The 16,000-nt window shown below is 41.4% G+C and overlaps 2 protein-coding genes across 7 annotated transcripts in view; one reads left to right on the top strand and one right to left on the bottom strand.

Annotated features, from left to right (window-relative positions):
* The window catches only part of PRKCZ (protein kinase C zeta), a 98,908-nt gene extending 97,642 nt beyond the window's left edge, over positions 1–1,266 (top strand). For all 6 annotated transcript variants that reach the window (XM_081201555.1, XM_081201556.1, XM_081201553.1 and 3 more), the window contains one exon: positions 566–1,266. In XM_081201555.1, coding sequence (XP_081057681.1) covers positions 566–653 — 88 coding nt within the window. In that variant the 3' untranslated portion in view covers positions 654–1,266. The remainder of the gene's footprint in view (positions 1–565) is intronic.
* Positions 1,267–3,667: 2,401 nt separating this feature from the next.
* On the bottom strand, positions 3,668–10,743 carry FAAP20 (FA core complex associated protein 20). The gene is made up of 4 exons (XM_081201670.1): positions 10,581–10,743; positions 8,143–8,290; positions 5,461–6,086; positions 3,668–4,130 (listed from the first exon to the last, which is right to left on the bottom strand). The coding sequence occupies exons 1-4, from the start codon at positions 10,724–10,726 to the stop codon at positions 4,058–4,060; spliced, it is 993 nt and encodes a 330-aa protein (XP_081057796.1). The 5' UTR covers positions 10,727–10,743; the 3' UTR covers positions 3,668–4,057.
* Positions 10,744–16,000: the final 5,257 nt, after the last annotated feature.

The following is a 16,000-nucleotide window of genomic DNA, read 5'->3' as shown; positions in this document are numbered from 1 at the left end:
CAAATTCATTTAATAAAACTAAACGGGGAATGGGAAATCATTTATCCTGTTAAGGTCGGGGACTAGAAATGTAAACCACTATTATTAGCAGTATCCTTGTTATTAATATTTTTGTGTTTGTAGTCGTGGCTGCTCGCTAAACACAATAAATTGAACTGACTGACTCAGCTGGCTGACAGTATAGCCAATAGTCAGGGATGGTGGGAGCTTTAGTCCAGCAATACTGTATCTGGAGGGCCAAGGATGAGCCCACCCCTAGGTTAGAAGAAACTGAGTGGGGTGGTGCTTATCCTATTGCTTTATGCATTGCAGGGGGTTGGATTAGATGACCCTCGGGGTCCCTTCCAACTCTACATTTTTATGGTATGTCCTTTTCTAGGAAGGATAAGCACCAGTTCTCCCTGCTACAGAAGTTCTAGAGACTTATGTAATACCTCTGCACAAGTGCAGATCCCTTCTATATGGCTGCACTGATGACCATTCAGAGGTAGAATTGTGTCTTACAAAACACCAAAATGGTTGCAAACAAGAGATAATTGTGTACGTGTGTGTGCTCCATTTTCAGAGATGTAATAAAAAGAATAGACCAGTCGGAGTTCGAAGGATTTGAATATATTAATCCATTGTTGCTGCAAACTGAGGAAACAGTATGAGAGAATGGCATCGACACAAAGGACAAATAATGTGAATGAACTTTGACATTTAATCCTTAACAACAGTATATGCATGCAAGGCTGGGGTAAACTGTAAGGTTTTGAGTGGAGACCAATGATGATAATTGCTGCTGAAAAATCAAAAAAACGTGATTTTGGTAGGTGTCTTCCTCTATTTTTTTTTGGAAAAAAAGAAGAAGTTTGGGGCACTGACAGAGCTGGCTTCACAAAGAAATCTGCATTTCGTGCCTGCTTCATCAAGGATCAATAGTTGTTTGCATCCTTGGAAGAGAGATTCCAAACCACTTTCAAAGCTGCACGCTTCTGATGGACATTTTCATGCAATGAGCTACTAGAACAGTGTAACATCCTGAAGAATAAAATTGTTAGTGGTGTTGAAGCTTACTTTAGATGCCTTTTTTCACAAGTGGTACCTATCTTAAATGTCTGTTTTATATATATATATATGTATTACATATATATATATAATGTGGAATAAAAGGAGTTGTGTTTTATTAGCAATTAAAACAAGTTTGGGTACAGTATTAAGTGCCTAAATGGATAAACTGCATAAAAATATTCTGTATTTGGTACACTTGATAAACCCTGGTAAGTTCTGGTTAAAGAAAAAAGTAGTATTTTACACATGGAACATAACAACTAACAGCTGCTATCTAACATTAACTTATATCTTCATAGAACTTTTAGACGGGACTTGGATCTCAGCAATAACAATTCCAAATTAGAATTTATCAATTGAAATATCTAGATTATGTTTAATGTGGGAGAAAACAAAATTTACCAAAATCTCATTAGAAAATTTAAATTTGCACATGGTGGATTTCTGAAAATACTTGAGCAGTGCCTACAATGTCTTGTGTTGTATACTAGATTTTTGAATAATATTTTTATCAATGCAATATTCAAAAGGAACAATGGAAGTGTAATAGATCATAGCCTTAAAGTTTTAAAGAAATAAATTATAGGATATCCATCAACATATTGCATTTTTTTCTGATAAAGCACACCTCCTATTTAAAACTATCTGCTTTGAAATGTTCAGCATCTTGTCACTAAGCTCTATAGGAGGATGTTTGGTAAACACAACACTCAAAGCAGTAATATAGTGATGGAGAAAATGAACAGATGTATAAATATTGTATGACTATAATATAAAATATGTCCATATTTCCTCTTTTGGAAATGGAGGATGTTGCATCAGGTTAATTGTCTGTCAGCTTTGGGAATAAAAACGTGTCCATTCGTTTGAGGACAAACAAGGGCACGTTGCTATCTAAAACCATTCAGAATTATTGGTCTCTATGGGAGATAACAAGACACCATATTTCTTTTTTTTTTTTAGTAGATTTTCGTTGTAACTCCATTGAGTAGCTTGCAGTTCTGGGGAAGAAAATTCTTCAGGAAGGAGAGAAACCCTGTGTGCCATGATATCTCACCCAATTCGGTATAAAATGCAAGACAACTTGCAACCGTTTTCACATTACTTTTATTGTATAGGTTTCTCAGGGTACAGCATTACATTAGGTGCTGAACATGACATCTCAGTTGCATTCAAGTCCATGAGGTGCTAGGATAAGACTGCCAAATCATGGTATTGAAAAATATTTCAAAGAACCATCAGTTAAGACTATATTTTGTATGTCCCTTACCCTGACCACTGAATTAACGCACATCTGTGATAATTCAACTTTATTAGTCCCATCCAGAGTTGTTGAAAGTTGCTCTCTGAACTATCTTTTTTGTATTAAGCAACATATGTTCTAACCAGCACTAAGTAATTCAGTTAGATGTACTTTCCTCAAATGCTTGGGGTTTAGATAACCAAGTCACCTAGCTAAGAGAGAGTCTTGATTTCTTTTTAATTGAATCATGCAAAAGATTTGAATGCCATTTTTCTTCTTCTTCTCCTTGGTGAACCCTGACTGGTCTGTGTCTCTGTATCTTGGATTCTCAGTGTTCCCTGAATGTTTTGTGTCTCTGTATCTTGGATTTACAACTGAGCAGCTGGTTTTGCATGGTGATGTGACCTACGGATGCTGTCTGGTTCTGGGGCTAAGGGGGCTAGGCAAAACATGAAGGGTTCTTTGCCCTGAACTTCTGTGATATCAGAACATTAGAGTAGGGTGAGTACACACACTTGCTCAAGACAAAAACAAATCCTTGATTTATTTACAATTGAAGGCAATTTACAATGTTGCTGTGTTGCCAAATAAGTTGCTGGTTACAAGTCAGTTGCTTGTGTGCAAGTGTATGACTAATGTTCTGTTCATGATGAAGGGGAAATTTTTTATATAAAGTACTTGTTTTATAAATTAAAGAACAAATGAAGGATGTAATTAAATGTGTGGTTTAAAAAAAATCCTAATATATTGCAAATGGATCTGGTAATGATATAATTGTCTTAGTATGTAAATGAAATGTAAATGAAAACACTCTAGCTAATTTAATGATTGTAAAACAGTAAATATGTTCTTGTAGTTTTGTATAATTAACTAGTTGAGATCTTTGGCCAGTTTTATTTGTGCAAAAGATGGTATACTAACCCGTAAACAGCTAAGATCATTTATATTCTTGCACATCTATTAAAGACTTTAATGAAAAAGTTTAGACTAATTGTTTCACTAAGCAGACATTTCCCATATAATTTGCTTTGCCACATGTTCCATGTGCCAAAAGGACTTCAGCATTTTATACCTTTGTATGCTATACTGAATTTATTGTTTTGAAGAAAACCGTGACAAAAACAGATCTTCTATTTTAGGCTCTGTTACTTAATGTTAAAATACTTCTTACTGGCCTGTTACTGATAAGATCAGCATTATTCTTGTTGTAAAGGTAATAACAGGTTCAGTTTGTATCAGGTACCAGGTCTTGGTGAACTTGTGCTGAATTTGCTAAGGTATTTGTTAAGCTATACAGTAAACTGACTGAGTATCTTAATGAAGTACATCGTACAAAAGCATTAGTGAGCAATCTGAATAAACACACAGAAATTGCAGCGGAGGAAAACTGCTAGCTATCTTTTTATTGAAAACTTTGTGGCTGGATGACTATTTAATTTTCAACAAACCTCATCCCCTAAGCACCCTGAAGCTGATAATTTTGTTATTAGATTTTAAACTCTGTACAGTCATGGTTCATAATATGCCCCATAGAGAACATACACTTCAGTAGTGCTTTTACTAGAAACATAAGTCATGTGCATCCAGACTTCACTGAGGTTCCCACAGACATTTACAGTACTGACCCGATAGCAGGATACACATAATGAAATATGACATGGCACTTAACCACCACCTTCTTTAGTTTTTTTGATCTGTGGTAAATTGCTGCAAATTTATTGACTACTAAGAACCACTGGCTGTTCTCTGCTATCTTCTTTGTTACCAAATTACATCTACGTCACTTTCAGACAAACATTTAGCAAGATGACCATCAATGTCCAGTTTTGACCACCTGAAATTGGAAAACAGAATTATCAGACTTGCAGATTTTAGTATATGCATTTATGGCCTTCCCTTCCCCATGCGATCTCTAGGCAGGTTAGATAACACTGAATGTCAATTTGGCTGTATCGTGCAGGAAGAAATACCATCAGTAAGAAACACTGCAGAGGGAGTGATACTCTGAACCATAGCTATCAACTTTTCTCTTCTGTGAGGAATCCTATTCGGAATAAGGGAATTTCCCTTAAAAAAGGGAAAAGTTGACAGCTATGCTCTGAACTCATCCTTCATCCCATCCCGAAGGCATGTGCAAAAAGGTGTGTCTTGATATGCTGCAGTGTTAGAAACAGAGATATTAAAGCTAGGCACCTAAATGGCACCTTAAACCTAGGTTATGGGTGCAACAACGGAATGTCTAGGCACACTTTTTATAATGAGAATGCAAAGCTGAAAATGGATGAACTGCAGCTAAAATATTATGTTCATTTTTCACATGGTATAGTCCTGCCCCTGCCCACCGCACTAATATTCTTCAGAGGGTCTTTTCTCCAATCTTCAGAAAGTAGCTGGAAGTGGGGAGGCAGAAAAAGGTCCTCCTTTCCTTCCACATTGCAGTTTTAATCTGAAATCTTAGGTGCAGTACTGCGCCCGGAGATCAGAAACTGCTCATGCTAATGAAATTCCCTGTCGCAAAATGCGCCTAGAACAATGGGAGTTTTGAACACTGGTCTGTTGCCAAAATGCACCTCGGAGGGGTGGAAGGGCCTTCTACAACCTGGAGGCCACCACTGAAGACCCTCTCACACCCTGCGGCAGAATCATCAGCCATCCCTCTCCTGTAGATCTTAACGCCCGGGAGGTGTTACATGGGAAGTAGTACATCTCAATTTTGTGTTGAAATGAGGAAAAAATGGCATGCAAATTAGGGTATTAAAAATGTGTTGAAATCTCTCAATACAAAAAAATAGTGTTTCAATTTTGCGTTTGTTAGGGGAAATCTTCCATGTGTCGTTTACTAACAATTTCTACCTTCCATCCTCCATCTGGCAAGAGCAGCCATCACCCTTTTCTGTCTTCCCATTGCTTTGTGCCCCAATTTCTTCCTATTGGATGTGGCAGTGTTTCTCAAACTTGGGGTCTCCAGCTGTTGTTGAACTGCAGTTCCCATCATCCCTCACCACTGGTCTTGCTAGCTACCTAAGGACAATGGGAGTTGCAATCCAACAACACCTGGAGATCCCAAATTGGAGAAACACTGGATGTGGTCACTTCCATGTGTGTGTGTTGTGGATGTCATGACGAACTGAAAAATGAATTTGAGTAACATAACCAATACTTACTTTCCAGTAAAGTGGATCTGACACATGGGACACTGGCTGAGAGCTAATATTTCCTCCCTATGGTCCTCTGTATTTTCTTGGTTGCCGACACTCAAACAAAGAGCAGGAGATTCCTGCACAGGTAACACTGATGTGGCATTGTTAGGCTGGCACAACAAAGCACTTTGCTTATCATCATTTGATAGTATTTTATTTTCCTTTCTGCTTTTTCCTTCACTCTGTGTTGTACCCCCTTTCCAAAGCTTTTCAAACACAAATACTCTTGGCTGGCTCTGTGCAGCTATTGATGAATGTCCTGGCGAATTCTGCTGGGTTGAGTGCAGGCACATTTCAATCATTTCTCTACCTTCCAGCTTAGAGGAAAGATGATTGTTGTGTCCAGTTGTTGTTTCCTCAGCAGTATATTTACTAGCTGGAATGGGGTTTTGCTTGGGAACAGGAGAAATAATACCGAGTTTCCCATCTGCATCATTTCCTCTTTCTGTCAAACTAAGAGCTTGATTTTCAGGAGGCTTTTTACTTCTTGAATTATTTGTGTGGTAACGTGGAAATGGAGTCCACTGAAACTGTTTCATTCCAATGTCAAATGTTTCTGGGGCTGGCTGAGGATTTGTAGTTTGTGAGCTCTGAAACACAGACAAATTAAAGTTTTGCTAACTCTGTAGATTCAAAAGAATATATAAAAGAGGAAAGCCAGTAAGATACCATAACCAGTGCTGGGTTTGATTGTGGAAAATACAGTTTGAAAGAGCTCCCAAGGTATGATCTATCACTTACGGTTCGAATACAGAAAATTTTTAACCACACTTCATGAGTTTATCCAGCTTACCAATGGCAGGATGTTTGTGTTATCACCAACACAGCCTTGTTTAAGTGTCACTGTAACTATTGTGCCTTTGCATAATTACCACTGTCCCTTTTGCATTTCGCTTGCCTCTGACTTTAGTCCTCACCATTCTGCCTTACCCATGATGTGTATGTGCGTGTGCATGTTGTCAATTTGAGATTACGCTTCATGCATCCAAGGTGGATTCTGATCAACAAAAGCTTATGCCATAATAAATTTAAGTCTTTACAGTTCCACAAGACTGTTTTGCTTTTCTTTCATTCTCTAGTGGCTCCACGGCAGAAACAGCCTTTAGTTCTGTCAAGTATCTCCTCCTGGTTGACAGGCATGGAAATTAATGGACGTGACTAACTTGGGCCTATTAATTTCAATGGATCGACTCTGAGTAGCACTTAGATGGATTCAACTCTTGTGCACACGCCTACCCGCTTCCTCCCAAAACTAGTTAAGTGTGTCATCAGTGTCTTGTGACCATGTTTCAGGACTTTAAAGCCAAAACCACTGCCAGAGGCATGTCAGTTTGGCATAATAGGAGTGTAGGCTGCCTCTTCTGCAAGTTTGACATGAGATGCTGTGGCAGGAATGGGGGTGGTACTTACTCCCATTCCAGTGGTCCTCCTAAACCCCTGCTGTTGCCACAATTCAGTCTCACTCCCCAAACCTGCACTCGACAATAAGAATAGGCATACCTTCTATACTCTTCCATACTAAAAATCGTAACACCAACCCTTCCTCACACCGCTCAGTTAAGGCCCCAAGCGGCAGTGAAACCAAGTGTCACAGGACCAAACAGAAAGCTTCCCACATCAAATGTATTATTACACAATGCCCATTAAAACTTAATACAAATATGCAGGATTTCGGCATGGGCAGTTGTGGGATATGGTGGCCTTTTTATGCTGTGCTATTATTGCTATGCTTGTAGCTACTTTTTATTACATCCAAATGTGGCTTGAGATGCCAACTGCCTCTCTCCATTTGAAGCAGATCCTGCAGTTTGTCATATATGGCCTTGTTTCATGTGCTGCCTCCATGAGAGATCCAGTGGGTGGCAACACAACAGGCCTTTTCAGTGGCGATTGCCCACTTATGGATCCAGCTTTTTAAAAATAGAATTGCCTTTTAGATATGTCTTTGTTTTATGCCGGTTATAATGCGTGTGTTTGTTTATATATTGTAAGGCACTTTGAGTTATCTTGGTAAGAAAGTGACAAATAAATTTAATAAATAGTAATCCAAATGATTTTATATATTGGTTGTTAGACTGGGAGTATGGGTTTGTGGCCCAGAGTTATTTTATTATGCCACTGCTATACATTTTGTGGATTTTGTACTGATTAATTGAATTGTCAAACCGTGTTTCATATTGTTTGCATTTCCCCTCCTATTATTGTCATTTCTGTTAGCATCAGCCACTTTGGGCTTCTTCCTGGAGAAAAAAAAGGGGGGTACAAATAAAATGATGACGTGTGAAGTACAGCCTCTTGTCCAACTTTATCCTCCTAAAGTTCAAGGCTAAATGCAAGAAGTTTAGCTTTCTGGCAGGTTTTACTGATCACTCTGACAGGCTCAGTGTATCACAGTCAGCATCAACTGAGAGGGTTCCTTCCATTGTATCACATTCTTGAAGGCATTATAAAAAGCAAATTAGGGCAGCGGGGAGCTTCTCTAATATCAAAGCCATTACCTTCAACCTTATTTTCAATTATTTTTCCATTGCATGTTACTCTCCCTTTAAAGTGAATGAAAATGAGGACTTGTTTTTAATCTTGAGATAGTATCTTAATGGTCAATAAGTATCTTAATGGTTAATAATAATTCAAAACACGTTTTACCTTTGTAAGAAACTTGGGAAGGTTGACTACTTTTTCTAAACTCAAGCGATGCAGGTGTGGCTCCACAGACTTGAGTAATGTCATCCACGCGATTTCAGCACCGCTTAAGCCTTGCTCTTCAAACCAGCAAGAGCTGCTGGAAAATGTACTACAAAACATAAAACTCAGGAATAGCATCATTTCTCTTGTCAGAACCAACCTGGTACAGCTGAAGCCACTTGCAAGCTTGGAGTGGAATTGTTGAGAATCTTACATTTGCGAGGCAATCTTGGTGACTGCACACTGAAACCAGTATGAAAGACAAACAGAGAAGGCTCCCTTTTAAGGTGCTCTCAATTGAAAAATTCCACACCTGTAACAGTAAACTCTTCAAAAAAAAACAACCTCTAAGTGGCCACTATTTGCAAACATCAGGTCCTTTGGTCTAAAAATGAAACAGGAGACAGATGTAGGCTACTGCTGTAGTACTATGCAACATAACCAAAGCCTAAACGTATGGCTTATGTTATTTAACTTACAATTGTAAATAATAATATCAAATTAATTAGCCTCTAGTGATGACAAGTCTTGCTCTACTTAATCCTAATCATAAAAACCTGAGGCACTTAACATATACACTCGATGGACACTCCTCGCCTCTCGTACACAATGACCTCTCAGATTCTTGTTCACCTGCACACCCCTTGCACATGACCGATTCTTAGGTAAGTTTCGAGCATTTATTACAACGTTCTGTTAACTGGTCTGCATTGACAGCAAAACAAAACTGTTCTGAGGATTTTTAATAGGTCGTGTATTAATATTAATACAATATACAAGTTATGTTATATGAGAACAGCCCTCATCATCCTCATAACAAAACCCTGAGGCTTTGCTCCCCCTTTTAATGCACATCTAATTCCTCTTGACGCTCAATCACCTAAACACTCCCATAATACAAATCTTAAAAGGAGAGGTTTTTGTGTGCCTTTACTGCTGTAACACGTTTATTGGCTTAACCTATTTTGTTCTATTGAATGATCTTTTAAATCTTATATTCAAGGGGCTCATGCAGGGCCGGATTTAGGTTTGATGAGGCCCTAAGCTACTGAAGGTAATGGGGCCCTTTATATGTCCAGCTGTCCTTTGTCAACAACAAATTGTCACGGTTTTTTGTGTTGGATATACAGTATGCTATATGGTGGCCACTGGTCCCATCACCTCCTGGCAAATAGAAGGGGAAGAAATGGAGGCAGTGAGAGATTTTACTTTCTTGGGCTCCATGATCACTGCAAATGGTGACAGCAGCCACAACATTAAAAGATGCCTGCTTCTTGGGAGAAAAGCAATGACAAACCTAGACAGCATCTTAAAAAGCAGAGACATCACCTTGCCGACAAAGGTCCGTATAGTTAAAGCTATGGTTTTCCCAGTAGTGATGTATGGAAGTGAGAGCTGGACCATAAAGAAGGCTGATCGCTGAAAAATTGATGCTTTTGAATTATGGTGTTGGAGGAGACTCTTGAGAGTCCCATGGACTGCAAGAAGATCAAACGCATCCATTCTTAAGGAAATTAGCCCTGAGTGCTCACTGGAAGGACAGATCGTGAAGCTGAGGCTCCAATACTTTGGCCACCTCATGAGAAGAGAAGACTCCCTGGAAAAGACCCTGATGTTGGGAAAGATGGAGGGCACAAGGAAAAGGGGACGACAGAGGACGAGATGGTTGGACAGTGTTCTCGAAGCTACAAACATGAGTATGACCAAACTGCGGGAGGCAGTGGAACACAGGAGTGCCTGGTGTGCCCTGGTCCATGGGGTCACGAAGAGTCGGACACGACTAAACAACAATAATATGGTAATTTATGGACCTAATAGTTTATTTGCCTATTTGCACATAACAAAATATGTATTTTATCAAAGTAATTGTTACAACCAGTCTGTGCAGAACGTAGGCACCCTATATATAGAAATGAGCAAACCTGTGATATTTTAGGGAGCAAGCAGGGCCCATTACTTCATAGGAACCTACACAGCACAAAACACTGTTGCTGTATGTAGGTTTTATTTTATTTGTTTTTTAGCTTGTATTTTGGAAATGTACCTCCAGTGTTGTTGTTTTTCCTTAATTTTTTGGGGGGCCTCCAAGAGAGGGGGCGGCCCTAAGATATAGCTTGTTTAACTTATAGGTAAATCCACCACTGGTCATGCTTTGTTGCAACTCGCCTCGTTCCAGTTAACTTGAAGAATATGCATCTCTCTCTCTCTCTCTCTCTCTCTCTCTCGCGCGCGCACACTCAGAGAACGATCCAATCATGCCACACTCATCCACCTGCGCGCGCGCGCACCCCACCCCCGCGCCGCTGCATTCCTAGGCCTTGTGGCGGGCGCCTGCGCATTCGCACGCAGACTCCCCACCCTCCCGCAGCGTGTCAGAAGGAATCCCAACCCGGACTCACGGTGCTCGGCGAGGAATGGCCGAGGGGCGTCGTTCCGCCTCCTCTTCCTCCTCCTGCTGCTGGTGCGGCTGCCGCCTCTTGCGCTTGAGGCTGAGCTTTCCTCCCCGGCTGCTGCCGCCGTGTTCAGCCCGCTCTTCGTCGGCCATAGCTCGGTCTCCTCTACCCCCCACCCCACAAAAAAAAAACCTCCCCTTGGGGAGGAATTAGGGGCCGCCTCCTTCCGAAAAGGCGGAAAGGGATTTTCTGAGGGGAGAGCTCGCTCGCTCAGCAGCCCCAGCTGGTGGCCAACGGGCCGCCCTGCTCCCAATGCGGCCGAGAAAATGGCGGGTTGTGTGGTTTTTTTGTTTGTTTTTTAATATTATTCCCCCCAAGCCCCTTAAAAAAAACTATCGTCATCCTATGGAGGGCAAGGCTCCCCCCCCCAAAAAAAAAGGAGCGCTCCCCACCCCAATTGCTGAGTTCCTGTCAGACTGTGTACTTTTTATTTCAGAGATCTTGACATGTGGGTCACAATTCGCCCACTTCGAAATATACTCTGCCCCTTTTGCCTCCCTCTTATTTCCTCCCCTTCCCCCACCTCCATTACTGCCTTGCTAAACTTGGGAGGAAAATCCTACCCTCAAACAAACGGGTGCCTGGCAGGAGTGGATTTTAGTAGGCCAAAGCTGCTTAAACCTGATACAGCACAGCCCTGTTTACTCTGAAGTATGCCCTTGTTTTGCTCCTTAAGGAGAGTGTCGTTTAAAGGTAGCCTGAAACCTGCCTTGGGGTTGTGTTCTGTGTTCAGCCCTGCTCAGAGTAAGCACATCAGGTCGTCACTCCAGTAAGTCCTTCTCAAGAGTAATCCTATTGAAACAGATGAACCGAAGTCATAGAGTCAGAAGTGACCCTGAGGGTCATCTAGCCCAACCTCCTGCAATGGAGGAATCACAACTAAAGCATCCGTGACCGATGGCCGTCCAACCTCTGCTTAAAAACCTCCAAGGAAGAAGCGTCCACCACCTTCCGAGGGATTCCACTTCCTAGTAGAACAGCAGAAAGTTCTTTCTGATGTTTAGTCGGAAATTCCTTTCTCGTAACTTCAATTAACTCAGAGCTGCTCTGAGTAGGACTAGAATGGGATACAAGCCATTGAAAATAACGGTCATGACTCACTTGGGTCCACTGACTACTGGGTCTGCTCTTCAAAGGGCTTAGGTACAGTTCATTTACTTTAGCAAGCGTTTGGGTGGGAATGTCTCAAGAAAGGGAGTTTCTGCACAGATGGAGGAAAAGACTGCTTGAGAAAATTTAAGAACTTTAAACATTCTTACAGATCGGAATCTCTGGGCAGACTATTTTAAGGGGTTTCCATCTTTTTTCATGTTTCAGTTAATATCTGAAGTGGTGAATCAATGAGATCAGCTTGACTAATGTTTTCATACAGCTAGACAAACCTTTAAATTTGATTTGCAGATTTTGCATGGAGTTTGAGAAACAGTTTATAGATTGCTCTTCATGAATGTCACCCTAACGAAGTCTACACATGGCATGAACATTAAGAAAGCATAAAAGGAAAAGTCCAACAGCAGGAAATAATTGCTTCATTGCCTCAAAACTGCAGCTGTAAAAACAAAAATGAAAAATGTTTTCCTCCTAGTTCATACCTTTTTTTACAGCACTGTCTGCAAGCTGGAATGTAGTTATTTACCACTTGGTGGCACCAAATTATTAAAAATACTTCTTGAAAGTACAGTATTCTATTAACATTTTAGTAAATGGATTTAATTTTGGGGAACTAATATTTATTTCACGTTTATGTGTAAGTGGAAAAAACTGATCCTAAGCCTCCACTGTCTTGTGGTATATTCATTTGTGAGAAAGGCTTTGGGATTAAATCCCAAGGAAAAAATCTGTACCCGCTGCCTTGTGGGACATATTTGGGAGCAATAAAGGCTAAGGAGTAAACCCTACACAAATCCAGAGTGCGGTCCCTAAGACAGTTGGATGGTGCCTTGTATGCCCTCCTTCTGGCAGCTCCAGCAACCAAGCTGGTGCCAAACGTATTGCTTTCTTTTCCTTTGGACCACATCAGCGAAGTCATCCTGGCAGCCCAGAACCTTCATACACGCTGCCCAGACTTGCGCCCCGGAGAGGTTACTTTGGTGCTGCTAATGCAGCAAAAACAATGTGAGAGGTAGTAGTTACAAGTTACTCATCTCTGCAGCCACAGTAAGCGCTGTGATTCTCCAGTGGTTTGGCTTCACTCCCAGAGGCACACTCCATCATCTCTTGAGGCAGACAGACATCAACAATATGTGTATAGTCACATGCATGTATAGCACACATGGGTTTAATTGCACTGCATGTATTTGTTTTGTAGTATTTTATGCATTACCCTAAAAGAGAACAAATATATGCTTAATATTTGCACGTGCTTATTTATAATAACTGTTGATGGGCAACCTCAATGCCCCTTCTTTCCCTTTGGGTTCTTTCATATCTTTAAACTAGACTTGGACATGACACCCTTCAAAGAGTACATGGCTACCCTTTTACAAGGGGAAGAGCAATTGCTCACTGCTGTTTCTGCCTATATGTTGAACAGTTCTCAGATGCAGTGTAGCAGAAATCATACTGGAAAAATCACAGTGAAACTGAAAGATAAATGCTTGGTTTATTCCTACTATGTGAGTCTGCATTTGTAAACAATTGTTTCTCCTCCGTTTCAAGGTAGAAAAAGAGTAACAAAACTTCAAGTCTATGCATGACATGAACGTAAAAGGATAAAAGAAGTCCTAACATCAGGAAATGAGATAGCAATTTTGTAGAAGAAAACGTTAAGCTTATTGCGAGAGGCATGTCCAAATGTGTTGCTTAATTTGTTATGATCCACAAAGACATTAAGTATTTTAAATATATATTCCAACATGTTTCCAACATCTTAACTCTTTGTCTCTTATCAGCTCTCAGTATGTTGTTGGGAATTAACAGAATTAACAGTTCTGGATATAATTTTTCAAAAGGTAATGAACTTGGTTGTCATATCAAAAGCTCAGAAAAGTAAAATGGGCCCGGAAAGAGTGTGTCTTCTCCGCTACACTTGTGAAACTCTCTGGTTAATTTTGTTTTTTAAATTCTTAAATTTCATTTCAATTTAAATTGCAGTTCTAAAATCTTAGACTTTTAATGGCATTCTTATTTTGGCTATAGCTAGCTTGCAAAACTCATGCCTATGGTGGAGAGTTCATTTTTAAAGCAAGGATTAGATCATTTGAACCCATAAAAGCCCAGTTCACCACTGTGGGCTTTGGCACAGATGAATCTCAGCTCACCCCACCCCACCCACGTCTTTTTATTTATTTTAAAAATGTTGTGTGGAACCACCTGGCTGAGATCACTCAGGCCCCCCTTCCTGTTAAACTTCAGGTACTTGACAAAGATATTTCTATTTCAGCAGGCATTTTAAGTAAGTTGTAGTTTGCATAATTTGTAGTATTGCTTTCCACACCTATGTCACAAGGCAATTTACAAAATGCAAAAAAAAATAACCCACCAGTTACATATCAGCAAATAAATTTAAAAACAATGCTAAATAAACACCTGTGGCACAGACCTGTTCTTTCAGCTGGGAAAACTTGAGTGAACAAAACCGTTTCCAGTTGTTTCTGAATAAATGCAGATAGTGGGTGACTATAGAGCTTACATTTTGACCTGTGGTTTTTGTTTGCTTTAAATACTGTATTATTTTGAGTGATCGATTGTTTTATTGATTACCGTATTTTTCACCCTATTGGACGCACCGGCCCATAGGACGCACCTAGTTTTCAGGGGGGGAAATCAAGGAAAAAAATATGATGTCCCCCCTCGCAGCTCTGGGAGCAGCAGACAGGCTGCATGCAGCCTGTGCGCTACTCCAAGACCTCCCTGCTTTTGCGGGAGGTGGCGAAATTCCCCCACCTCCCGCAAAAGCCCACAGGAGCCCCGCGCGACTCCTACGGGCTTTTCGACCAGGAGGGAAAAGGGACTGAAACGGCCAGTCAGCCCCTTCTCCCTCCTTGGGGAAAAGCCCCCAAGAGCAGCGCACTCTTCAAAGGGTGCGCGGCTCCTGCGGGCTTTTCTACGAGAAAAGCCAGCAGAAACCGCGGAGCCCCTTTAAAGAGCACGCGGCTTTTGCCTGCTTTTGTGGGAGGTGGGGGAATTCTCCCATCTCCCGCAAAAGCCCACAGGAGGGTTGGAGAGTAGCGGGAAGGCGTGTGACGCCTTCCCGCTGCCCCCCATCCTCTGGGGCTGGCGATGGGGGAAGCGCTGCTTTCCCCACCGCCAGCCTCCAACCCGGGTTGGAGAGTAGCGGGAAGGCTTTGCGCGCCTTCCCGCTGCGCCCCAGCCTCCAACCCGGGTTGGAGAGTAGCGGGAAGGCGTCGCGCGCCTTCCCGCTGCCCCCCATCCTCTGGGGCTGGCGATAGGGGAAGCGCTGCTTTCCCCCCCGCCAGCCTCCAACCTGGGTCGGAGAGTAGCGGGAAGGCTTCGCGCACCTTCCCGCTGCCCCCCATCCTCTGGGGCTGGCCATGGGGGAAGCGCTGCTTTACTCTTTTAAAAATACGATTAGTCTCTAGTTATAACTTATGCACCCTTGTAAGTACGTAACAAAGATGCTAGCTTGAGGGAAGAGAGCTAGAAAGGGAGCAGTTGTTGGAACAAATTCTAGTTCTCTTTAGACATATAGACAATAAATCCAATGATATAAATCAAGCACCAAACATACTATATGCATACTTGGTAGACGAGGAGGGAGGGCCAGAAAAGGCAGCATGTGAAACACAGGTGTCAGCATTTGCTGAGGAAGAACTGGTACATTATCAACTAATCCACCTTCTGCTATTTGTGATTTCCTCCCCAACAGCTGTGGCATTAAATAAGAGCTCACTGCATTTGGGAAGAATTAGAGAACTTAATGGGGATAGGGGTACCACTGCTGAAGCATTGGGGAAAGACAGGGGAAGTGGGGATTTTGGAGGAAATGTTAGACACTTGGGGTGGGAGTTGGGGGAAGAGTTCATTATTCAGCTGTGCTTCTAGATTTATCAGTGGGAATTGCTATGGTTATTTGTTCTTGTCTTTCCACTAAGGCTGATATGGCACTATACATGCAACGTAGGCTCTTGTATGGTCTACTGAGAGAGTCCTAGGGAGTTTATTTTAATTGTAGAACAGAGTTGGTGTCGACTTCTGCCAGCTGCTAACAGGAGTCCTCCAAGATAGCACAAGAATCTGTGTATGTTATCTAGCCTAACTGCTTTATAGAGAGATTCATTCTTTGAGTCAGAAAGAGGTGATTATATGCATCCTAATTATATGCATCTTTACTCAGAAGCAAGTGTACATAGTACTGCAGCCATAGTGATAGATCTCAGTTTATTTAACCTGTTCCATTGTTCGTA

The sequence above is a fragment of the Podarcis bocagei genome (genome assembly GCF_964188305.1).
Source record: "Podarcis bocagei genome assembly, chromosome: 7".
Classification (NCBI taxonomy): Eukaryota; Metazoa; Chordata; class Lepidosauria; order Squamata; family Lacertidae; genus Podarcis; species Podarcis bocagei.
Note: the sequence above shows the minus strand (reverse complement) of the source record. Positions and strands in the feature narration are given on the sequence as shown.